The sequence below is a fragment of the Ceratina calcarata genome, unplaced genomic scaffold (assembly GCF_001652005.2).
Source record: "Ceratina calcarata isolate Rehan_Ccalc_2016 unplaced genomic scaffold, ASM165200v1 scaffold223.2, whole genome shotgun sequence".
Taxonomy (NCBI): Eukaryota; Metazoa; Arthropoda; class Insecta; order Hymenoptera; family Apidae; genus Ceratina; species Ceratina calcarata.
In genome coordinates, this window is record NW_017144092.1 from 102,457 (window position 1) to 127,692 (window position 25,236).

General features: G+C 40.5%; 1 protein-coding gene across 1 annotated transcript; it reads right to left on the reverse strand.

Annotated features, from left to right (window-relative positions):
- Positions 1-6,066: 6,066 nt before the first annotated feature.
- On the reverse strand, positions 6,067-25,172 carry LOC108622467 (polyglutamine-repeat protein pqn-41). The gene is made up of 6 exons (XM_018020373.2): positions 23,746-25,172; positions 22,048-22,266; positions 15,354-15,515; positions 10,801-10,842; positions 8,884-9,414; positions 6,067-8,766 (listed from the first exon to the last, which is right to left on the reverse strand). Exons 2-6 carry the CDS (start codon positions 22,153-22,155, stop codon positions 7,957-7,959), a joined length of 1,653 nt encoding a protein of 550 aa, XP_017875862.1. The 5' UTR covers positions 22,156-22,266; positions 23,746-25,172; the 3' UTR covers positions 6,067-7,956.
- Positions 25,173-25,236: the final 64 nt, after the last annotated feature.

Consider the following 25,236-nt stretch of genomic DNA (forward strand, 5'->3'; position numbering starts at 1 on the left):
TTCTAATGTGGCGATTGTCAATAAAATCGTGGGAGCGAGGGAGCAGGGGACGTCAACTGTGAGATAAGATATACGGATAATATACTTAAATATCACTCTTTTGTGCCTCAAAATTTTTGCAACTAAAGCGCAGGATAAGCTGTGGTATAGGCTGTGGGAGGGTTCAACGGGACGTATGATATATGTATGTGTATACGTATACATATAACGTAATTTTACGGTAAAAGAGATGAGAAAGAAGTAGAATGAATAGAAGAAAAGAAAAGGGCGAGCTTTGCCGCTCGCTCGGCGGCGTTTATCATAATAAAAAAGCTGCTAACATCTACGAGGTTTGAGAAAACGACCGTGTGCTTGGCATCGTCTCTGAGGTGTGCGCATTTTCAGGTAAGAAACGAATAATTTTTCCCGGGCGAAGAAAAAACGATAACTTGCGAAGATCCGAGGTATTCATTTTCTTTCCTCTCTTTTCTCACGTATCGAATACGCGAGCGAGAATCACCAACGATCGAGAGAACGGAAATTATGAAATTTACAGAAATTATGAACGAGATAGAAAAATTGGTCAATAAATAAAATATCGCTCTCGCTTTTCAGAATTTCTTTGTAGGTCGAAATAAAACTGCGAGATAAGACTTGGACGATATTTCTTTCTCGATGCGAAACGAAATCGCTAAAGAAACTGAACGTTGGAAGAATTTGAAAATAAAATTTGAGAAAGGGAACGCCAAAAAGAGAAGTATAACGATACAAGCACTGGGTCGAACAGATCGTTGTAGGATATTAAAAACAAGGGAAGCAGGAAGCGAGGCTATAAGACTGTGAGCAATAATGGACGCAATATCGAGTAATACACGAGTATATATATATACATATACAGTATGTATAATATGTATATATAAATATTACAAGGGATTAGCGATTTCTTGGGAAGTATTGTTTTTATAGAAAGAGATGAAATAAGAAGAAGCATTAATAAAACAAATATTCATGCATTTCTCAAGCATTATTATTACAAATACTGGCTGACTCCTTGACAAACCCCGTGAGCGTGCACGCGCAAAAACGCATTCGGGACCTCGAAGACTCATAATAATTTGCATTATATATCGTATCATTTCGTTCGTTCTCTCGACTTCACTTTTTGTTTTCCTCTTTTATATCTGCCTAACAACTATCTCCTTCCTTTCTACACCTTTCCATATTTTCCATATCGTTTTCATCGTATCTGGTATTTCGTTTGAGTCGACGACGCAGACTATTTCGCGACTATATCATATTATACTCCTATAACGTATTTATTATATCGTATGTACGTGTAATATTTTTGTTGTTTTTCATTTTATCCATCGACAATTGTAAATTCGTTTCCTCGACATTAAACGACTTATCTATCGTCCTTTATTTTTTTTGTTTTTCTATTCCACGTAGGACGAACCTCCTCGCCCCGCGAACACCGTTATCACTACACACTTTCGCGGCGGATGTGACGATATCGTGCAACGCGTAAGTAATATTAGTGTCCACGTATGCATGTATGTATATCACGAACTTGCGTGTGTGCGTGCACTAATCACGTCTACGGGATACACACACGAACGGTCAAAAGTGCTTCGAACCCGTTTATAATCGTCGAATCGCTTCTACTTCGTTCGACACCCGCGTTCCCGAGGTCGTCAGTCGATTAAAATAATCGTCGACTTATCATTTTTCCCATCGACTATATAACACATATACCGTGAGTCCTAGGATACATGTATCATACGTGCACATTTTTCTCTGTAGCGAGTGTGCGTAACGGCGATGTACGAATATAATTGAGAAATCAAATGAAGAACAAAAACGTACACGATACTACATGTATGCGCGTAACATCGGATAGGTTACGCCAGAAAACGTAGGCTTTCTTATACATTTGTTTGTAATTCTTATTTCGTATTTCATGTGCGAAGGTACATAGTTCGTAAGACAGTCCCGTCGTCGTGGCATTCGATTCCCTTACGAACTATGCGCCATCGACGATTCCTTTTCGTTGCACGATATCTAAAGATGCAACATTTAATCGACAGATATATGCTTATACGTTCGTATTTAATATAAATATACTTGTTATGTATCATATAAGTATTATATATATGTTATATATAATATGCTATAGACGTCAAGTGCTTTCACAATGTGTTTCTCTCGAGTTTACTCTCATATAACTCTATTTAGTACACGTGTGTCGTTTCTTTTTTTTTTTTTATTCAACGGTGTACGAGTGCAAGGGGAAGGCACTTCCGCTGTTTTCCCGATTGGTGCCACACTGAAAACTTGACACTGCATCTTCCTTTCATCGATGATTGTCCATTGGTGATCGATTTTAATCAGACAAACTAGGTCAGTATAAAATGAAAATAGAAAAATTAATTTTTATATAAATCAGGATTTGTAATAATAGAAGTGAATTGACTGTTTTTGCTGGTTATATTAAATAACGATCTGAGCTAAAGAAACGTTGACTAAGATTATCTTAATGATCGAATTCGTTGCAGTTCCAGAATTTCGGTGGGCACCTAAGGAAAAGCCAGCCACCCTTTCGATAGTGTACGCACATGTGTGAAACAACGAGTTGAGGAACCCTAGACGATTTTTTCGATTTTGGTGTGCGTGACTCGGAAATCGGAAAAAATAACCCGTACAAGTTTTTCCGCAATCCTCCTATATGCGAGGCCTTTGGAATTTTCTCACGAACCGTGTATATGTATCATCTTGACACATCTCTCTCTACAGGCTGTATTCGAAGTTAGGAATCAAACGTTCGAAAAATATTATATTCATTTAAAAGCGAAGAATAAATCGTTTAAAGACCGTCGTCTTGGGAAAAATATTTTACCAAACGTTAATTGTCAATTTTTAAAATACGTAAAACATAAATGTATTATATCTAGATAAATAAAATGTTTTGATACACTTTCTATAATGTATAGAGTCACCGAATAAAAACCAGGAGAATTCGTTTTATCACTAAATTGACTAGAAAAACTATATTCAATCAAAATTCAATCCCTCCCTTCAAACACACTCTGTAACCATGTAAAACCTTTAAATGACAACGCGTACATGTCTCGTGTATGGATACGTACGGTGTTATACATTGGAAACGTACTATCACAACGAATCGTAATATTTTTCTTCGCTTTCGACTGAGAGAACACGAGGCAATCTACCCGCCAGCATTTCGCTTATCGAACAATACAAAATAATATACGTTTCGCTCTGTTACTATGGAAGACTGTGTTTCCTGAAGGATGCTGCACCAGGGACAAATGCCATGAAGATCGATCACGGGGATCTCTCTCGCCTACATTTTGTGCGCGTGTACTGTGTGTCAATGTGAAGTAATGCGTGTGTCGAGTGTCGCGATCGCAGCCGGAGAGATTGCCTCTTTGACTCTCGCAGACAAAACGAAAGGAACCGAGAGCACCCATTTGCGAGTGTCCCCTTTGAAAATCTTTATCTCATTATCCAATCTTTTTCGTTCTCTGACACTTCAGGTAAAGTAGGCATGATTCGTCTTTGTCCATTGGTGATCGATTTTAATCAGACAAACTAGGTCAGTATAAAATGAAAATAGAAAAATTAATTTTTATATAAATCAGGATTTGTAATAATAGAAGTGAATTGACTGTTTTTGCTGGTTATATTAAATAACGATCTGAGCTAAAGAAACGTTGACTAAGATTATCTTAATGATCGAATTCGTTGCAGTTCCAGAATTTCGGTGGGCACCTAAGGAAAAGCCAGCCACCCTTTCGATAGTGTACGCACATGTGTGAAACAACGAGTTGAGGAACCCTAGACGATTTTTTCGATTTTGGTGTGCGTGACTCGGAAATCGGAAAAAATAACCCGTACAAGTTTTTCCGCAATCCTCCTATATGCGAGGCCTTTGGAATTTTCTCACGAACCGTGTATATGTATCATCTTGACACATCTCTCTCTACAGGCTGTATTCGAAGTTAGGAATCAAACGTTCGAAAAATATTATATTCATTTAAAAGCGAAGAATAAATCGTTTAAAGACCGTCGTCTTGGGAAAAATATTTTACCAAACGTTAATTGTCAATTTTTAAAATACGTAAAACATAAATGTATTATATCTAGATAAATAAAATGTTTTGATACACTTTCTATAATGTATAGAGTCACCGAATAAAAACCAGGAGAATTCGTTGTATCACTAAATTGACTAGAAAAACTATATTCAATCAAAATTCAATCCCTCCCTTCAAACACACTCTGTAACCATGTAAAACCTTTAAATGACAACGCGTACATGTCTCGTGTATGGATACGTACGGTGTTATACATTGGAAACGTACTATCACAACGAATCGTAATATTTTTCTTCGCTTTCGACTGAGAGAACACGAGGCAATCTACCCGCCAGCATTTCGCTTATCGAACAATACAAAATAATATACGTTTCGCTCTGTTACTATGGAAGACTGTGTTTCCTGAAGGATGCTGCACCAGGGACAAATGCCATGAAGATCGATCACGGGGATCTCTCTCGCCTACATTTTGTGCGCGTGTACTGTGTGTCAATGTGAAGTAATGCGTGTGTCGAGTGTCGCGATCGCAGCCGGAGAGATTGCCTCTTTGACTCTCGCAGACAAAACGAAAGGAACCGAGAGCACCCATTTGCGAGTGTCCCCTTTGAAAATCTTTATCTCATTATCCAATCTTTTTCGTTCTCTGACACTTCAGGTAAAGTAGGCATGATTCGTCTTTTACTCGTTTTTCATTATTAATCGACTTGTGTCCAAATGAAATTAATCTCTCTTTGCAAAAATAGGATACTCTTCTTTCAAACAAATCGCTGTTGCCTAGTGTGGCTCTCTTCATTCAAACACTCTCCTCGATTCCTTTCTATGTATTAGTGAATGTATTTAATGTAAACATGTACATCTACATATACACACATACATACAATATAATTATCCTCGATACTCTCTTTTTTCATCTCTCTTTAGGCGTAATGAAAATTATTATTTACATGTGTGTGTATATATATATATAAATCTACAATATAGTTAAATATAAGTATGTATATGTATATATATATATAATTATTTTCTTGTCTCTTCGGTAGCTATCGTCATTTTCTATCATTATCGTTCACGATTAAAAGAACTTTCAAATCACTGGCGGACACACGTGTACAGATATACATACACCGCGCGAGAACAGAGAGAACCGTGCTTACTTTGCTCTCTAGCGAATGATTTTTCTTATTCCGCGTGTGCACTGTTTTAATTACTGTCCGATAAGAAATGCACAAATATATATATATCATGTATATATATATATATGTATATATTATATTTATATTACGAATACTAACTGCTTAGACACGTACGCGTGTATTATAATAGGTCTCTTTCTCCTCTCAATGAGTGTCCATGTGTGTTCTGTCGAACGTTTTGTTTTTGTGCGGTCGTGTACTATTAATGCGCATGTGAACTCGTTTTACATATGTACTTATATATTTCTCATGTTTTTTTTTTATAACTCCGAGACCGATATAATTCGTTTTTCTGTTCGCTAACACGACATTAGCCTCTTGTTTACCCCCTCGGTATTTCCTCTCGGGGATTCAGCCTTCTCTGTATATTTGCTGCTCCTTCTTCTATTTTCTATTCGTGTAAATGCATGTTTTTTGTTGTTTCTCATATTTTCGTACATATATATATAAATATATATATATGTATATATTTCTGTTTGTTTATCCTTTTAACAGTACCGTGCCATTTCATTGTTTGGCGCCCGGTTTGCGTCTCCTTTTTGTAATCGGCTTTTTCGTTTCTCTCCTCGGGAAAGTGCTTAAGCTCGTGGATTGCAATTGACGAGGTTCACTGTGTGCATTCGAAAAAAACTCCCCCGAATTGAATGCGTCCAAAGACTAAACGGCGTCGCCTCCGCCGTCTCGCACGCTGTTTTTACATACTAATAGATAAATATATATATTTATATAATATATTATGTATATATATTATATGTATATCATAGCACTAGATAAANTAATAATAATAATAATACGAATTACAAGGATCGCCCGAGCACGACGGCGTTCTCCGCTTCAATCTCATCGATGTGCAAGGTGTTTCTAGGAAACATACGTTACTATCATAATAGTTTCTTCGATTAATTTCTAAACGTTAGCTGGAAAGGGCGGAAGTCGGATCGGTAGAAATTGTTCAGTGACGACACTGGCGGATTTAACACCGGTCAACGTGATCGTTTCAAATTCGACACGTCCGATTGAATACAATAAAAACGCTGCAATTATTATATCAACGTAAACGCGATCACTTCGGAAATTGTTCAACAATTCGTCTGCGTTTTTCTTCCCTTCATCCTACTCATTGCCCCCTCTCCGTTTTTTAAAATATACCGTATGACAAAGATAATTATATCTGAGAAACGATAAACGACGACGCAGCGAATAAAATCGACCGACGTGCCGATCGCGCGGTATTACATACGTATTCATGTTGAGAAATTAATCTAATAACGACTGACAAATGGACTCCAACGGCTGACTAAGAGTAATATGCAACGATCATAATTAATATATATTCTACGACTTAAAAAGGCAAGTTGTGTAAAGTGACTTAGGCCGAGCATCGTTTTCGTCCATCTTGGCATAGAAAATAAAAAATATATAGATTATATATAATATAATGTAATATATATATATATATATGTATATGCGTGTAATATAGAATAAACATTGATATAGAGTTTATAATAATAAACCGATGAAGGAACGACTTTTAGTTTTTACTAACAAACGAAATAATATTCGAAACAAAACGGAAACAAATAGATCGTATCGTCGCCTGGCGACGAGCTCCACGATATACATAGACGATTTAACAAATTTTATTATAAATTTCTTTTCTCTTAAACCACTTCGCCTACCTACTACGTAAAATGAACCGTCACGACGGCAAATAATTAAGTTATTTCAAAAGTTATAATTAAAAAAACGTTATGCACTAAAAGGAGAATCTATTTTTAAAAGGTACGCTGACGCGTCATTAAAAATAAAACAAATAAAGATAACATTCATAAACGAGGACGAACGAAGAGGAAAGAATATACACGAATGAACAACTGGCAAGTCTTTGCTTTATAAGAAAGAAAAAGAAGAAGACGAGAAAAGGGGAGACAAAACGAGCCGAAACGAACGCCAGGCGTGGGTCGTTTCGTTTATTTTTCGTATCGTTTTGTTAATTATATGATTCGGTTTAGGACGAAAGGGGAACGAAATTAACTGAGAAATCTGCAAAAGTCTTCGCGTCGTTATTTTCTATTTGTCACGAGTAAGCATCACGATTCGAAACGCTCCAAGTGGAATCGGGTCAATAAGGCACTGTTCACCGACAATGTCTGACTAGAAAACGAATCTATTTTCGGAACTCTTGTTTTGTTTGTCTGTTTGTCTGTTTGTCTGTTTGCGTTTCTCATCCCTTATTTCGACGTTTCATTCCTCGTTTCGCATTCGCTCCTCGAATGTTCCCCCGTTCGCGTACAGGAACGTGCACGTTTATTGTTCTCTTACGTATTCAATTCCTTAGATTCTAATCATACGTGTATATAAGTATATTCATCTAATCGGTTTAATTCTCTCGCTAAATCAGAAAATAGGTCATCTAATATTCAATATCCAAGTCTGTGCTCACTCTACGAGACTCTAAGTCGAACGAATGACAAACAAACGCGTGGAAATACTCAACTCCCCCCTCGATCGCGGTACGCGGATGAGAGGACGCGAAATGACGTGCAGCGTTCTCGGCCGAAGGAGAGAACGCAGAGGGCCCAGAAGAAGGAACCAGAACGCTCGGAAACAGAAAAGAGGGACACGGACGTGTCCCCCGTTCGCAGTCGATCGGTGGGGTGACCCGCTTACGAAGTCTTCATCTTTTTGTACGGCTGCATGATCACGCCGGAACTTACCGGGATGGCGACTTGCGGCTGGGCCGCGATCGTCGCCGGGTTTGGAATCTGCGATATTTGCGGGACGCCCGATACGCCAGCGGCCGCGACCGCGGGCACACCCGGTAGAACCGTGTACGGATTCTGTACGTACGGGTTGCCCTGGACCGCACTAGGAACGGCTGGTATCGAGGCTTGAACGTAAGGATTCGGTAGGATCTGTTGTCTCATCAGCGAATAAGGATTGATGGGGGTACCGGCCGGCGGTCTTGAGTAGGCTAGAATGCCGGCGGATAGGGGAGAAGTTAGGGCGCCAGGAATCCCGGTCAGGTTCGGAATCATTGGTCTGGGTGTCGTTGCAGTCGCTTGCAACCCGGCGACCGCCTGACTCCCGGCTGCCGCTGGATTCACCAGCGCCTGTTTGTTTAACGCGACGCCCGTGTAATTCAACGCAGTCAGCTGATTGAGACTGTACGACTGCGAGGCCTGCGAGAGCTTGAGGGCCTTCGCGTAATTCTTCTGGGCAACCTCTTTCGCGAGGGCGGCCGGGTCGAGCTGACCGGGTAACCCGCCGAGGCTGTTCAGCATGTTAAGATTGACCATGTTCGAGGCGTGGTAGTTCGATACCATGTTCGAGACCGACTGGACGTTCGTCATGGAAGCCATCGAGGGCATGCTGACCATGCCTGGCATCGAGGTCATCCCGGCGACCGAGGTCAACGGGCTCATCACTGGCTGCACGTTGGCGACTGACATCGCCAATTGATTTTGCAACTGTTGCTGATGCTGCTGTTGCTGTTGCAACTGGTGTTGCTGTTGCAGCTGATGTTGCTGCGCTTGCTGTTGCGCTTGATGCTGCGCTTGTTGCTGCGCTTGCTGCTGCGCTTGTTGTTGCGCTTGCTGCTGCGCTTGCTGCTGCTGTTGTTGTTGCTGCTGCTGCTGCTGCTGCTGTTGTTGCTGTTGCGAAATCGTCGAGGGACTAGCGTGATTCAATTCGGGGGAGTTATGCGCGTTCTCGGCATCGTGATTCTGCGTCGCATTCGGCTGCTTGTTATTGCCGTTACTATTGTTACTGTTATTATCGGTGGTTGGAGGTGGTGGCGGTGGGTTGTTGCAGGGATCCATCAGCACGCCATTGTTGGCGTCGGCGCAGTTATTGACTGTGACGCCGCCGGTTCCCTGGGAGGAGGAAGAGGACTGAACCACCACCGCGTGGTGGTTGCTTTGCACGTTCGAGGGTTGCACGACCGATTGGTTAGAGGTTTGGGTGGGTAGGGGTGGTGTTCCAGTGTACTCACATGACACAGGCACGAACGGCTGCTGCAGCTGCATTAACTGTTGATAGGTCGTCGCGCCGGTAGGCTGATAGACCGGCATGCCGGACTTGTCGCCCGCCGGTCGTTTATACGGAACCATTCCTGGGAAGGCCTGGAAAACAGAACCCCGGGAAATATGTACGATTAGTAACGAGGCATTGACTCGGTTTCGTTTGTTCGTAGGGTCGCGACCGAGAGCTGCTCGGTAAAATGAAACGCGAGATGAGTCTCAATTCTAGTATTACGAAGGTAAATATTAGGTGTAGAAATTATTTCGGTGTTCTCATGTTATATTATAACTGTGAGTGTGAATAATCACCCGATAGTTAACATTTAAGTACCGAGACTTACAGTTGTGAACCACTTTTACATCTACTTGAAACAAGAACTGAGAGCAAAGACTGGACAGAGACTGGACTTTATACATAAAATCATAACGTGAGACAAGAAGTGGATATTACAACCCTGAGTGAAGAAAATCGTGGGTTCACCTTGGAGAACCGTCGACATTCACTGGAAAACCGAATATCCACGCTAAGAAGGTTTTACTGTGCATATGATAGAATGTGAAGGAACTAGTCTACTTCAACCTGGTCAGACTCAATACAGATCGTTACCAACAGCAACTGATTCGCGTGAGTGATGAACTCGGAAGAAAAAGACCGTTTACAGGTAACGGAACGCGGCACGTTATCGTGCAACAAGATAACGTCACACGTTGCAAAAGCAACAAAGGATGTCATTTGTTATTTGGGTTAGAAAATTCTCCCACGTGCGGCATACTCTCTTGACTTGGCCCCATCGGATTTTCATTTACTCCGATCACTCATTTAACAGATACGAATTTTCAAACGTTAAAAAAGTATTGAACAATTCATTGCATTGAACGTGGTATCTATCTTGCGTCAAGGCATTCGACAGTTGCTTAAAAGATGGATTAAAGTGATAGATAATAGTGAAGACTATTTCGAAGAGTAACAGAAATGTATAATTAATTTTACAAATGAATACTAGATTTGTTTTAAAAAGCAACCGAATTAATTTCTACACCTGATAAATTTATTGCTTAAACGTTTTAAGGGATAACGAGGTGATTCTGTATGAATAAACTTTGTACAACGAAGAACGAAAGATTCGAGCTAGTTTTCCCGAGTAATCTCGATTGAATGTGCCTTAATAACGAATTAGTGTTAATATCTCCGATCCGATTTTATATAGTCTCGTTGCAAGAAATACTTAGGCATGAAACAGTGAAATAATGCAGGCATCAGAAACCCATTCGTTTAGAACTGCAATTCTATTTATATTGCGAAACCAAGTTGAAACGCGAAAGTCTCGTGGAAAGCGATTGCTTTGGTCCGATTGGTTGAACACAAACCGATATGAGCGCGCAAAACCGATTGCTGAACGGAAACTATAGCGTGGATTCAAATATTAATTTTAGTTAATCACTTCCATTACGTTTTGTACGAATCGAATGGTTAGATTCAGCACTTACAAAGTTCTCGTAGTAGAACGATCCGACAGACTTCATGTCCATCTGCAACAAAGACAGGATCGGTTTCAACTAATTTAGAGGAGAAGGTAACATGCGAGTCGAGTCTATATAATTAGATTCTCGGAGGAATGTATGAGATGAGAAACGGGAACTGGGGAATCGGTTGTTTTCAGACAATGACAATCGGCTAAGTCGATCGTCGGGTGTGTAGTTTACATAACACGACGACAGGTAGGTAGTGGTAGTAACAGTACTAACAGTATCATTAATTAGTAATTAGTAATAAACAGTAGTGGTAGTAATGTGTAAAAGTTGTGCCGATGACGCAGCTTGCGGCGACGTTCCCAAATGACGACGTTCGTTGTTGGATAACTGTAAAATTCTCGTTTCTTTCTCTTTATTTTTTGGCTCATTCGCTCGGCTGTTTCGTCGTACTTTATTCCTTTCATCGTAAGAAGTACTCATTTCTCTTTGCTTTCGTGTTGTCTTTATACGATATCGATCAACCATCAGTCACTATAATACGTATTATCAAACACGAGAAAGGAAGGAGTCGTTGGTCGGAAAGAACACAGAAAAACCAGCCATCAGTCGCTATATATATGGAGCACCATATCATGGGGGCCAATTAAAGAAAGAATTGTTGATCCTGGTTCGGTTTAGAATTAAAATTGGTCCATTGACAATAACGCTGAACCGTATGCTATTCTCCTATTTAAACGAAGCCTTGGAATAACAAAGAGAGAGACAGACAGAGGGAAATAGAGAAGCAGAGAAGTAGAAGATCTTTTAATGAAAGAGAAAGAAAAGAATAAGAATCGTCAGGAATGGCATGGACCGTTCGATGGGAAGATCGTTGGCGGAAAAGTAAAAACAGATGGCACGTGTTTCCGAGGGCGCAACGAGAAAAAGGCGGAAGTCGAAACGGATTCGCGAAAGCGGAGAGCAGATACAGTCACGATTTATACAACGATTAATTGTCATTCAATAATTGACGACGGACGCGGACAGAGGAAGCGAAACGAAAAAATAATATATGTACAGATAGATGGTGTCTCGCACTCTGTTCACAAGTATCAAAAGATTAATTGAAAGTAGAGAAAGATTGGAAAAAAAGCTGCACAGTTTCGGATGCGAAAGCTGAAAAGCTGGTAAAGTCTTTGTCGTTGTCGCCGAGATAGAGCGGGGGAACGATGTGAATCAAACTGTTGTTTGGTTGCACGAGTAGGCACAAGGTACGTATTGTAATGTGTAATATCGATGCGACAAGATATTAAAAGTGCTCACAAAACAAGGGAGCGCAGTGTAATCAACCAGAATAGAAATGCAACTTTTGGCGTGTAAACAATATGTAGCGGGACGATCTCACTTTCTTTATTTCCTTTTACCAGTTACGAGTTACAAGGTAGTGTCGGGAATCGTGTCGCAAGCTTAAATACACGCCCGTTTTGCCTCGACGTTTCTTCGTAAAGAAAAGTGGGAGACAAAGATGGAAATAAAAACTCGACTCGAGAATGGAAATTAGATGCATGGAAAACCGAAAACGCTGGTGCGTAGGAAAAAAAAAATAGATACATAGAAAAGGAAACGGAGTAAGAAATAGCGTAGAAAGTTAGCCAGTGTATAAGCAATCTACTGTGCTCTTAGCAATTTCAACAGGAATGACTCTCAGAAAAGTAATAATAAAAAAAAAAGATACAAACAAGATATAGAACGTCTAATAAAGAAATGTATACGTTCCAAGAACAAGAAAAGGAGACAATCGAAAAAGAATAGAAAATAAAAGTGTCCCGACAAAAAGTGATGGAAAAAATATAATTTCGCGTCACTCAGTGACCGTTGACTCTCAATGGAAAAAAGATAAAACTTTCTCGGGTCATCGTTCAGAGCATCGAGGGGATGACACTTGATACCATCACCTCGGTAGTCGCTTTAAGCACAACATGCATCATCGGCGCAAGCTCAGAATTTACACAGATCTAACACTCCGTAAACACAGTACCAACAGCGTTTTTTTCTCATACGCATTTATATATCACCGTTTTCTCGGCAAGTCGTATAATACTTTCTCTAGACAATTTACAATCGATCACTTCGTATCAATTAACGTACAATGGTCTCGGTTCACTGTACCCGCAACGCAGGTCCTGCCGGTACGGAGATTAGAATTTCATTATTTTTTTTTTCCCGAATTTCTCGTTACGGTGTTTCGCTGCGAGACACGCGCGCATCTTCGATTTCCTCTAAATTAACCGACTCATCGTGGATGTATTCGCAACGGGAAATGATATTCTCACGGTTGGACGGGGGTTCAAATGGGAAACGATGGCCGACGATCCGGTTTAAATTCGAATTTCGAGCTGGCATGCCGGAAGGGGAAATGCGCGCGTGACTCGAGGCTGCGAAGCGTAGCCATCGATCGGAACGCAATCGAGGATTGAGATCCGTTTCGTCGATCGCGGATCCTCTCTCGATTGTTCGAGGAGATTTCGCCAAAAAGGGAATGAGTTTACATATAAATCGATCATGTACGTTGTCAACGACCACGAACCTTTCCCGTGCAATTTTCTTTACGCTTAGATGCATTCTCACGAAGCGAGAAATATTTGCTAATTAAAACTTTCGCTTCTCGTCTCGCTATTTTCCAAACGCCAGTCTGTCCTCTGCTTTTTATTATACACGGTCGATTCGTGGCTGATGACCGAGAAACAAATAACGAAGCGATCTATAAATACATTACGAGGCGTAAGCTCTGGTATACGAACAACATTGCAACGAACGACAGAGTACGAAGCGAAATTAAACGTGGGAAGTAAATAAACGGTCCGAAACCAACAACGAGAACGGAAGAATAGAGACAGATAGCGGAAGAGATACAGAGTTAGATAGTAGAAGAGAGACAGAGATAAATAGCGTGAGATACAGAGAGAGGCTCTGAAAATTTCGTTTCGCGAGTACTGTTTCGTGAAGAGAGTGTATCGTATGCATTTAACGCGGTTAATTGCTGTGATAAATCGCGGGTCGGTCGAAAGAATCGACGGGTAGAAAAAGGAAATGAAAATAAACAACGGACGTTATGAAATAGTTACGAAAGCTCATAAAATATCATTTCGGGTGATCGCGGATTTCTCCATAAAAAAAAAACCTACGCGTATGCTTCCCGTGAGATTGGACAGAATCGAACGTGTTAGAAATAAACAAGATGAAAGGAAAGAAATAAAGAGAAAGGAGCTAGAGCTCTAAGCACGCTCGGCAGTGTATTCACAATCGCAATGAACTATACTTCCGTAACTTAAAGATATGAAACTACAAGGAATTTCCGGAAAGTGGCCCGAACATTCGTGATTTTGTTCCCCGCGTGCTTCCCTCTTCAGATCGCGCGGATCTGGAAGCTGAACAAGCAGAAATCATGATCTACTTAGTTACGTCCTCGACACTTAAGGCAGGAATTTAATAGCATGTGTTATGTTCTTCTTCGTTTCTTTCTTTGGCTGTGATATGACGATTTTCTACAATTCTTTTATTTCAATGTTAAGAAGATATACTGCTCAAAATTGCCAATTATTTCTTATTGCCCCTTTTGATATTTCTAAATAATGTAAGCATTATAAATATTTTAAGTTTCTTTCTCGTGCAATTGTTAATTTATAGGTTCAATGAGCAAGTTTTAGTTTGACTGGATGTTTCAGACGAACCATTCTGATTTAGTGATTGCAATGATACATTCAGTAAGACATCCACATGTAGCGCAATATAAAAAGTAGTGAGCGTGTTCAGCAGACATATAGAAAAAGCTATGTCTAGTTTTGGTAGAGTACGAACCTACGGTTTATGAAGAGCTTGAGAGAATTATTGCATGATATTAAAAGAAATCGTTACGATATTTCAAGTTTTTTAAAACCCTTAGTACTGTTTTGAGCAGTATACGAAGTGAATCACTATAAAAAAGCACCATAAATAACTTCGAACAATTAACTCTTACACTCTGATATCTTTTAGGTTTTAATATTATTGTTTAAGTTTAAGAGAATTATTTAATAGATGAAATTCCACTTCTTGGAAATATTCAACATCACTTAAATCTAGATTATCTAAACTAATCTAAATATCCTGTAATACCCTTTTCTGTACTTATACAATGTAAAAATAAAAAACTACAATTGCTTTCAAGTATTTATCGAATTAGTGTTACTAGAAAAAAAAATATATATATATATAAACATTCAAGATATGAAGCAAGTTTCTTGATCTAAAGCAGCATTAACAGAAATTAAACATTGATTTTTTAAAGCAAAAAGAAAAGGTCGTATCTATGCTCGAATTATAAACAAATTTCGTTATCAATTTTTATACAAAATAAAAACTGAATGTATTTAAGGTGCTAGTCCACAGTTACTCACCTTTCGCCATACAGAAGTCTAAAATGACACTACCTATCTTTGAAGAATAAGAGTAAAAAAAAAGAAGAGTAGAAACAAAACTTGTTCGAGCCAATTTCACGGAATTCAGCTACGAAAAAAAGGAAAGTGTACTCCATGCATAAGCCGTGGTACCATTAGCAGATCATCATTGGAGTCGCGCATCCGCTTCTTGCCGAGTTCGATGCTTGCCATACTGGCGCTCTGAAGTCCTCCGGGAACCGCAGTTGCCGGCACTCCTGATACGCTGCCAGCCAACGCGCTCATCCCCGCCATGTTCGTGGGCATAGTAGCCGTCTGCTTTTGCATTTTTTTTTTTCGTTTGTTCCATTCGTTCAGTGACATTTTTCATTCGTATTTTTTTTTTTTTTTTTGGTAATACGATACAATCGATCGTTCAAATTTCCCAATTGATTCATCATTTTTTTTCATTTCAGATTTTGCAATTTCGGTCGCAATGTGCACGTAGAGATATTCGTTCGTTAAAGTCAATTACCAATAGAAAACGTTTCAATAAATAGGTCATCGACATAATCGCACGTAATCGACGATATCATCGTCCATCGCCATTCGTGTTTTTCGTCGATTTTATCGGTTCCATTCGGCGTTTTGTCGTGTACATGTCACGTGTACGACCGCAGTTAAAGGTGTAGCATTTCCCGTTCGGAGGCACGCATTGTCAGGTGTTTCCGGTGGGCGCAGCACAGGATTTTCAGTCGGCATAATTTCGCAGGCGTTAATTTGGCGGGTAGCGAAGCGCACGAAGGTTTTTTTTGTCAGCAAGCATGAAGAAGCATCATCAGGCGGAAGAGGGCAAGATAAAAATCAAAAAAAGAAAAACAGACCAGTTGAGACTAAAGGTAAGAAATGACAGAATCGCGTATACATAATAATATACATATAAATCTCCAAGTTGAGTCTTTTTATATAGTACATCAAAAATATTGCCATATTATGTGCTTATATATGCGACTTAACACGCAAGATGGACGTACTCTAGGTTCCTCTTTTCACCTGGGTACTGCGTGATTCCACATACACGTATGCGTGTTCTATGTGCGCGGTGTGTGCACGCGGAACTGGTGTTTTGCGGCGCGAAAAACGACTCGCAGATTAATCACGCATACTGCAGACGCGACACGGCTCTACGGTTCCCCTTACGAACACATGTCGTAATTTGCTCCTTTTTGGCCGCGCCTGCTCGATTGGTCATTCTTTCTCGCGGTCTCGTTTTACAAAAACGCAGAACGGAACCGTGTCACGTCGGCCACCACGTGAGAAGCTCCGTTTTTTAATCCAACAAACGCGGCGATCAACAAGCTGTAAATGTACAGAATTATGGTACATAGAGAATTTGTCAAACGAAAGAAAAATCTTAGTGCGTAGCTGCAATTGTCCGGTGTTCAGCTGGAAGGTAACGAAAGAAACAGAAAGGTGTAGTAGTGTAATTCTAGAAACGCAGTGAACGTGTACAAAGAAAATGACAACTGCGTTGACATTGATATTAAACAGACGATTATACGATCATAGCGATGATAGATATGATAGAGCTGTTTAAAACAAAAATGTCTCGGTTGTCCGCAGCGATGCATGGCCCGGCGTGACGTGAAGAGAAATTGTTTCTGGAAATTGAAAATAAAATATCCGAGAACGGGAATCGGTAGAGGATGAAAACAAGTTAAAGGAAGATAACCTGCGAAGCAATACGAAAGAATATAACCGAAGATATCCATTTGATTGTCCATCGGCTGCCATTTCTGACTCTGGCAACACCTGCAAATAATCGTCCGGCTATCTGTCGAAATTTATTAGTTTCGCCACACGATATCCTCTCGTTTCATTCTCCACTCTCCCGTGCGTCGTCCACCGTTTTTCGTTCGAACGTCCGAAGGCTCGAGCAGAACTTTCATAGAGCAAATAAGAATCACAGGTTCGACAGATAAATCGAGAAGTGAGGACGGATGAAACGAGAAGTCGAGAGAAAATAAGTGAAAAGGCGTCGCTCTCGATATCGCGTTAATCAGCGGCCTGAAAATTGAACGAAAATTCATAAACGATTAATTGAATCTTAAATATGTGTCCGCATTGTCCGGCTGCGACCTCCAGTCTCGCCGGCGCCTATTAACGTCAATTCCTCGAGGACGTCGTTTTCGCAAATGCTGCACACCGAGCATTGTATTGGCGAGTGTACGTGTGACGTGTGTGTTCCATGTGTGTAACAGATCTCGTGTAACATTTTGTATAATAAGAGTTCGAAACAGCTGGATATAAGGTGTCTTACTATCGGTTGGTCCATCGAATTTTCTACCTGACGGCTTCAACGGCACCGATCCGTGCTCACTTTTCTGTAGGTATCAATGGGGACATAACTTTTTCTCGTGTTGTACAAAGTGGACAAACATTCAGATGATCGTGGCGTAGCAATTCCGAAGAGTGCATTTCGTTGCATTAATTCGATTAGACGTGCGGCCAGGCCACCCGATTCCCGATTGTATAAGCGACGGGGTCGAGGTTAATTGATCTAATGGAACATCGGCCCGAGCGCAGAGCAGGGTGAATGAATCGAACGAACAGTACGAAACGGACGCCTGTATCAAAGAATGCCGTGATTAATTCGGTACGTTCCAAATCCGTTTCATACCGCTGAAAATGCAACTGATTCGTTTTAAGCTATGAATACACGCTAAACCTTCTACAGCGAATGGTTCTGCTAAGTACATTTAATTCGTTCTATCGATCGATTCCGGCTAATTTTGTGTTTCACATATTTTACGTACATGTATTGCTAATTTTATCATTTGTAATAACGTCAGTACTGCAGTTAGTTTCATGTCACGGCACACGTGAAAGACGAAATTGAAATATGATATAGTAGAATTTGCAAAGTGTACGTTTGTGACCCTTTAAACTTTGATTATTAAAATGGCACGCGTTTACACGGTGTTCGTGACAAATTTTCGGGGGAAGGGGGTTGGAGGTTACCCCGTTGGTACGCGGTATGCACCCTTGGGAAATTGAAAACCACTTTTAGAGAATGAGACTTCCCTGCCAACAAGCTGGTCTGCCGCAATCATCCATGTGAGACTTTTCTTCCATTGTATCCGGACGTGGCTGCAGATCTTCCGCGCGACGTTGCTGAAAATGTCTTTCTCGAATTCTTTCGCATTTTTTTCCTCTCTCTTTTCTCTCTCTACCGTTTCTTTTCTCTTGGCCTTTTTTCCTTTCAATTCCGTTCTCTTTTGTTTTCACCACTTCCTTCCGACATTTTCCTCTCCTCGTTCGCTCTTAGTTTTTTAATGCACTTTTTTTTTCCTCCATCCACCGGACAATGGACAATTTCGATCCCCCGAAGACAAGTTTCACAAACGGTCGAGAAGCGCACAATATTCTTTCTCTCCACCGTCGCCTTTCAAGAAACGTACAAGTCGGCTGCCTTCAATTCGCCTGCTCTCGCTCAAACGGTACTTCTGTTCCACGTTTCTTTCCGACCGATCCATCCCTCGTTCGTCAATCATCCCTCGACTCATTCCACGATACATACCGATCGAATCTTTCAAATTCCACGATTAGCCGAATTGGGTAATTAATGATCAAATTTGTTTCGTTACGTTTACGTTTTGCTGCGTTTCTCACTAAAAAAAAAACTGTTACAAATAACAGTCGAAGAATAATTGCGACAATCTGTTATTATAGAGCAACCCGGCGACATGTTTTTCTAACGGTAACTCGTTAGATTGGACGAGCACAAATCTGGACAATGACGAAGCGTCGCGAGAACGCGTGCAAACGTGGACGAGGACTGGGAAGATCTGCGAAAGAAGTTCCCCTTCCTCCGTCGCACTATCACCCGACAAACCCATCATTTGTCTCCAGGACTCTGGAACCGTGTTACGAACGCAATTCTCTATTACTTTCCTTTAGCTTTACTTTCGCATTTCTTTTTTAAACGATACTTTTGTTTTTATTTTTCAGGCTCGACAACTCTCAGTGTAGCGTTTTTGTGTGGGGCAGCAAAACAGCAGCGAGGGTTGGTAGCCGGGGTTCGTGCAGCACAGCTTGTCAGCAGAGTGGTGTACGTGTCATTCGTAAAAGACATGTCACTTTTAACTACTACTTTCTTATTTACAAAATCGTGATACAGCTCCATTTCGATGTACACGAGATCATTACTTGTCGTCGCTAACTTCTTGAATTCATAAAACAAAAAATGTATGAAACGATCATGAAGACGAAACGAGTAAAATTGACCGAAATGGAGCGGTCACATGTGGCTGCGGGAACATCTTGTATATTTAATATACGACCTAGGTACCGAAACAGGTGATTGGTGTATTGCAACTAGTTCTTTGCACCTGGATTGCTGCGATAGGCTGCTAGAAAGAGAGAAATAGAACAGTGGTGTTTTTGGTGATGTTAACAGAGAATTCTGCCTCGTGTACTACTCACTACACGCTACGAGGAAACGGCTCGAATATCATACAGGGTATAATGTAGAAAACTTGGACAAACACAAAAGCGACAAACAATAGGAACGAATCAGGACCGTACCGATCGATGGGACGTAGAGTGAAAAATAGACGTGAAAAAACAAGATGAGATTAAAAAAAAATGTATAAAATAAAGATAAAAGGAGATCTGATCGCAGTGGGTGTCGGACTGCGCCGTGAACGAGTGAATTGGATATAAAAAAAAAAGCAATAGAAATGGAATATCAATTAGGAGTGACTGGGGTGAAAGAAACTAATATAATAGATATTTTATGGATAACCGTATCGAGCCCGACACGCGCGCGTTTTCATTCCTCTTCTTTAACGTTATTCATTACCGATGGATTGCGTTACGAGTCGATACGAGGCGTGTTTAATTAACGCGGCAACGCCACGTTCGGGGTGACAATGGAGCTGTTTATCTGGCGCCGCACCGTAAAACCCGGTTTATTCACGCTCGGCGACAGTACCCGTTACGGTTATCGCGTGATTCGAGCACTGCGCAACTATTGGCCAATTTTACTTTGTGGTTCGGTAACCTGTCTCACGTGCGACAGTGCTATATATATACATTGAGAGACGTTCGGTACATATGCACATACTTATGTATCATATATACATACTGTATATAAAAGATGGCAGGTAAATAGAGAGATAGAGAGTTCGATACGTGTGTAATAGCGTATATATAATAAACGGAGTACGTAAGGACTACTGCGTTCGAGGGGGAAGCCCGATGTATATGTATATTCGACGTAGATTGGCGAAAAGCAGCGCAGCAACGAAAGCTCCTTTTGACGCAAACCCAGGAAACTGAAAGGGGTGATAGTATATGTGAAAGATCGTAGACAGACAGTAGATAGAAACAGAAGAAAGGTGTGTATATGTATCATCGTAAACGAAACGGAGATTGATTAAAGGGGTAAAAGGAATCGAGAAAAGAAGGAGGAACTCGGAGGTGTGTCACATATGTGCGGTCAAATAGGATATGCGTGCACTTCGAGTCTTGTTCTTCAAGACCGACTATCGTTTACTTCGCGAGACGTTCAATGCAACGTCGAACGTCAACCGACCATATGGTGAAACGAACGGAAAGAATTTTTTTAATATCCGTACGAAACTTTCCTGTCGCGTGAATTTTGACATCGAGCTCGCATGCAAATTTGTTCCCGTGACGTATTCCCACCGTAGGCGTGCCAATTAAAGCCACGTGACGTAATGTGACACATTTAACGGGCAGACTTCAACCACTATCGCATCTCTTTCCGTTAAAGCTCAGCCCAGATTCAAACAGAGACAACAGCACCGGCTGATATAACCAGTTCCCAGCGACGACGATGAAGAGTACAAAATAATGTCAAAAAAAAACAAATGAATGAATGACACGTGTATAAAGACATCCGCACATGAAGCACACGCCACATGGAACTAGAAAGAAAGAGACATAGAGGCTAGAAGAAAGTCAGAGGGTGAAGAGAGAAGGTAAATAGGTACGCAGGCAAGGGAAACCGGTCGATCCATCAACTCTTAATTCGCATATCGCAATAGATATATGTCCAAAAAATATCATATATAAAATGAAATCTGTTCTTGTTTGGATCGATAATATTTACAATACCAAAATTAATAATTAGAATATATATTTGAATAAAGAGAAATATAATAGCAATTAATAGATTAAGACTTTCATTATTTTTCAAATAGTGACGAGTTAATGGATTGAACAGGAGAGAAAATGCAGTCGCGGCGATGCACACGCGAACAAATCTCGCATCAAAGAGTCTTGATCGCGATTCCTCGCTACCACGACCATCTTCCCCGTGATTCTTTATCATCCTACTCATCTGGTTCGCGTTTGTCGGACTTGTTCCTTGGGTAACGGGAACGGCGACCTTCATCGCGTGGCCATCGCTGCGAATTCGTACGGGAAGCGGACCGCGAGGACAAAGATTCAAAGGCGAAGCCGGCAAACTGGGAAGACTTATCGGATATTGAAGTGAAATGGTTTCCTCTCGGCAAGGTAAGAGACAAAAAGGAAAGGAAAAGAAGAAATACGGAGTCATCGGTGTATCGGTACGCTTCGAGCAGTACGAAGGAGTTGGAGGATACGAAAAAAGAAGGGTCAAGATACGAAAGGAATCGGAGAACGAGAACATATTCAGGGAGGATGATAAAGAGGACAAACAAACAATGAAAATGATACAAATGAAAATTAGAAACAAAGGACAGGAAAGAGAGAAGTGTTAGCGATGATAGAAAGATAGAAAAAAAATAGAAAAAAAAAGAGAGAGAGAGCAGAGAGAAAGAGAGAGAGAGAGAGAGAGAGAGAGAGAATGCATTACCGCAATGCTAGCCCGAGATTGTGCGGCCTTAATGTGGGCTTGAAGGTGCAGAGGGGGGTGGAAATAGCGGCAGGGGTCCCGATTGCATCGGCCCTTGACAGCGTCCATGCAGACCGTCACAGAGCCGTCCTCGTTCGCCTGCACCGTCTCGAGGGGGTGCGCAAACCGGCACTCCGTCTCGCCGCGTTTGCACGCCCCGCGTTGAAACTCGCGACATACCTACAGCAAGAGCGAACACGCATGGCATGGCACTCTATCTATGTGGCCAAAAGGGGCTGAGAGGGGCTGGGGGTTGGGGGCGCAAAACCGGGGGCAGCTCCAGGAACTATCGGGTGGTGGCGATAGACTTCTGTGTGTATCGTGTGCGCTTTTTGTTCGCGAGTGATATACATTATCGGACAAAAGTGTGGAATCACTGAACAGAATAATTAAGGGCAATAGAAGGATTTAAGAAACAGGCATGCTTCACCATGGGAATCTAACAATAAGTCGATAGAATTAAAAGAGTCTTCGATTCATTTTGACATTATTCATTATTAAAGCTCAGAACATCAGAAAGAGATATAGTATGAATGAAATAGAAAAAAGTAATTCCAAACTTCTGGTCGGTGGTGTATGTGTATTAAGATTCCTGCTGTTTTTTTTTTTTTTTTCATGAACATGGATATAACAAGGTTGGTTCTTGATTTTGTTGATTAGGAATTAGATTGGATCGTATCTGAGAAGGGCGAAGCGATATGATAAGCCAGAAATGTTTGTTAAAGTTCCCTTATGTTGTGTTGGCTTATGGAAATTATTCGCTGTTAAATGTAGGTGTTTAAGAGAAACAAATTTGAGTGAAAAGTGAAGTGGAGAAATGACTGGTATATTTGAATACTACCATTATTTAACAAAGAAGAAAATAAATACAATACTAATAAAAAGTAATCAGTAATAATTACAGGTAATGTCTCTATATAGTTAATTGATGTTAGATTAATGAAAAATATATATTTTCTTAAGCAATTCAAACGAACTTGAAGATGATGAAGGAAGAACAGGAAATTCAAAGGTGTCAATATCTGAGAGAATGAAAAGATCAGAGTAAATTACTAGTGTGATACATGTGTAGACTACGGACGTTTAAGCAAATTTATAATTTTACAAAAAATTTATTAACCAATTCAGAATATTCCAAACACAATTTATTTTAATCCATATGCGTGAACTACAAGTTTAGATGCATTCTAATAGTCCTCGGTACACGTATTTATATTTTGTATAAATTAATAAACATCCGCACTCTAATTCAATAAGTAAAAAACAGATAAAATAAAATGATGGAAAAAGCAAGATGAAGAGGATTGAATAATGCGAAAGAGCGCCCCATTTCTGGATTCGTACGGGTCTATTTTGGGAAGCCCACCTGATTTCCTTTTCATTTCTGTACTACTTCCCTTCTGACCGTTAATACCATAAAGATCGTAATTCATAATTATGTTCTTATCACAAATCTGATTAAACAGAAGTATTTTTTAAGCCACCGCAAGATATTTCATGAAAGCAATACGTCAAGCTTCATCTAAATTACACGAATATTTAGGTAAATTTTAATTCTGTATGATCGTATCAGAATACGAGACGTATCAACGCTCAGAAAAATGAGGAAAAGAAAAGAAGGGGCACATCTAATCACTACTCTCTACTGAAACTAGATACCGTGTTGAATACTGTCAAATAGGCGTCGCTTGCTGGTATTCGGTGTACCCTCGCCCCGCCCAATAAGGTCAAAGGATATGGAAAGAGTCGGACGGCTATATTATAGAATCTCGAGAGGGTGAACCAAACAGCATGGTACGTAGATCTGTAGGGATCGAACTGTTGGTAATGAGATATCAGGTTTTAGTAGTTGTGCAGTGTAGTATGACGGATGCCTCCACTGGCACCCACAAGTTTCTCAGCGTTCTTTTATTAAACATGGGTTAATTCGCACGTATGTTAGAGGATTCCTTGCGCATGCATCAACTACTGTCTCCGGCCGTTCGTATTTCCGTTGCAATGCACTCGGGTTGTAAGAAAAATGTATAGTCCGATGGGGCGTCGGTGATATTTCACGGCAATTTGTTCATGTCGTCCCGCACAGGCGGCAAGTTGACGGTGACATTTAACTAATAACCGAAAAAGAATAAAAATAACGGGATATATAATAGAACGGAAATTAAATAAAAAAAATTTGTCTGACCAGTTTTCATTGTCTCTAACTTTTTAAGTATGTCAACTTCACTAAGCAAGTTCCTGGATTTTATTATTTCTAAACAAGGAATCATTTCGAACAATAAGTTTATAAGACAATTTCGTATTTTTAAGTGAGACATGAATTAGGACACTACTTGTCCAGAAATATTGTACTTCGTAACAGAAGTATTTTAATTATTCCACGAACAGAATTCTCAGTAGTATTGATACACGATTGGTCAGACGAAAAACTACCCGTTATCAACACGTATTTCTTAATAGAATTAAAAAATGCAAAATCAAGAGGGGAATATGAGCAAAATAAGGCTGTCATGGTTTATTTTAAAAAAACGTTTGTTCCTTTCAACGTAATAATGAAAATATCCGCATCGTAATTATACATTTTTCACGGTGCATCGTGAGACTCGGCTAACAATCATGCAAGGCCAGTGTGCCGTTTCATTAAGCCGTAGGCGTGTCACGAAATTGCGGATCCAACGCAGATTAATTAATGTAGCAGAGAGAATCCGTGTTGCGCATCGCAGTGTATATCGGGCCGTGTGTGTCAGGAGGTGAGACGTAGCAAGCGTGTATGAGTGTAGAGGCATGCATTCGGAGGCACAGTGTCTGTTAAATTTCGGCCAATTTTCAATGGTGTTTCGTTCAGTTAAGTTCTTCAGCGTGTTTTACGAAACGCGCGCGACCCATCAGCGGGATGATGGCTCACGGTCAGCTGCCCGAAGAACGGAAGCGGAGGATACCGTTCGGCCGATGGTCGAGCTCGCGACAGGCCGAGGCCTGGGGAAGCTCGTTAAGGAACGCAGGCACTGAATGATACTTAACGAGACACACAAACACGTACACAGGCGATACACGAATCGTACACAAGGATCAAAGATATCAAACAATCTATACGTATATAGATATAGAATGTGTAAATACATACATGTAAAGTACGAGTGTAGATAGATAGAT

Coding starts and splice junctions, on each gene's coding strand:
- LOC108622467 (XM_018020373.2), bottom strand. CDS start 22,155: ATGGACGCTGTCAAGGGCCGATGCAATCGGGACCCCTGCCGCTATTTC. Junction 15,516..22,047: donor AATCTCGGGCTAGCATTGCG/GTAATGCATTCT, acceptor ATGCAAAAGCAG/ACGGCTACTATGCCCACGAA. Junction 10,843..15,353: donor CCAATGATGATCTGCTAATG/GTACCACGGCTT, acceptor TCTTTGTTGCAG/ATGGACATGAAGTCTGTCGG.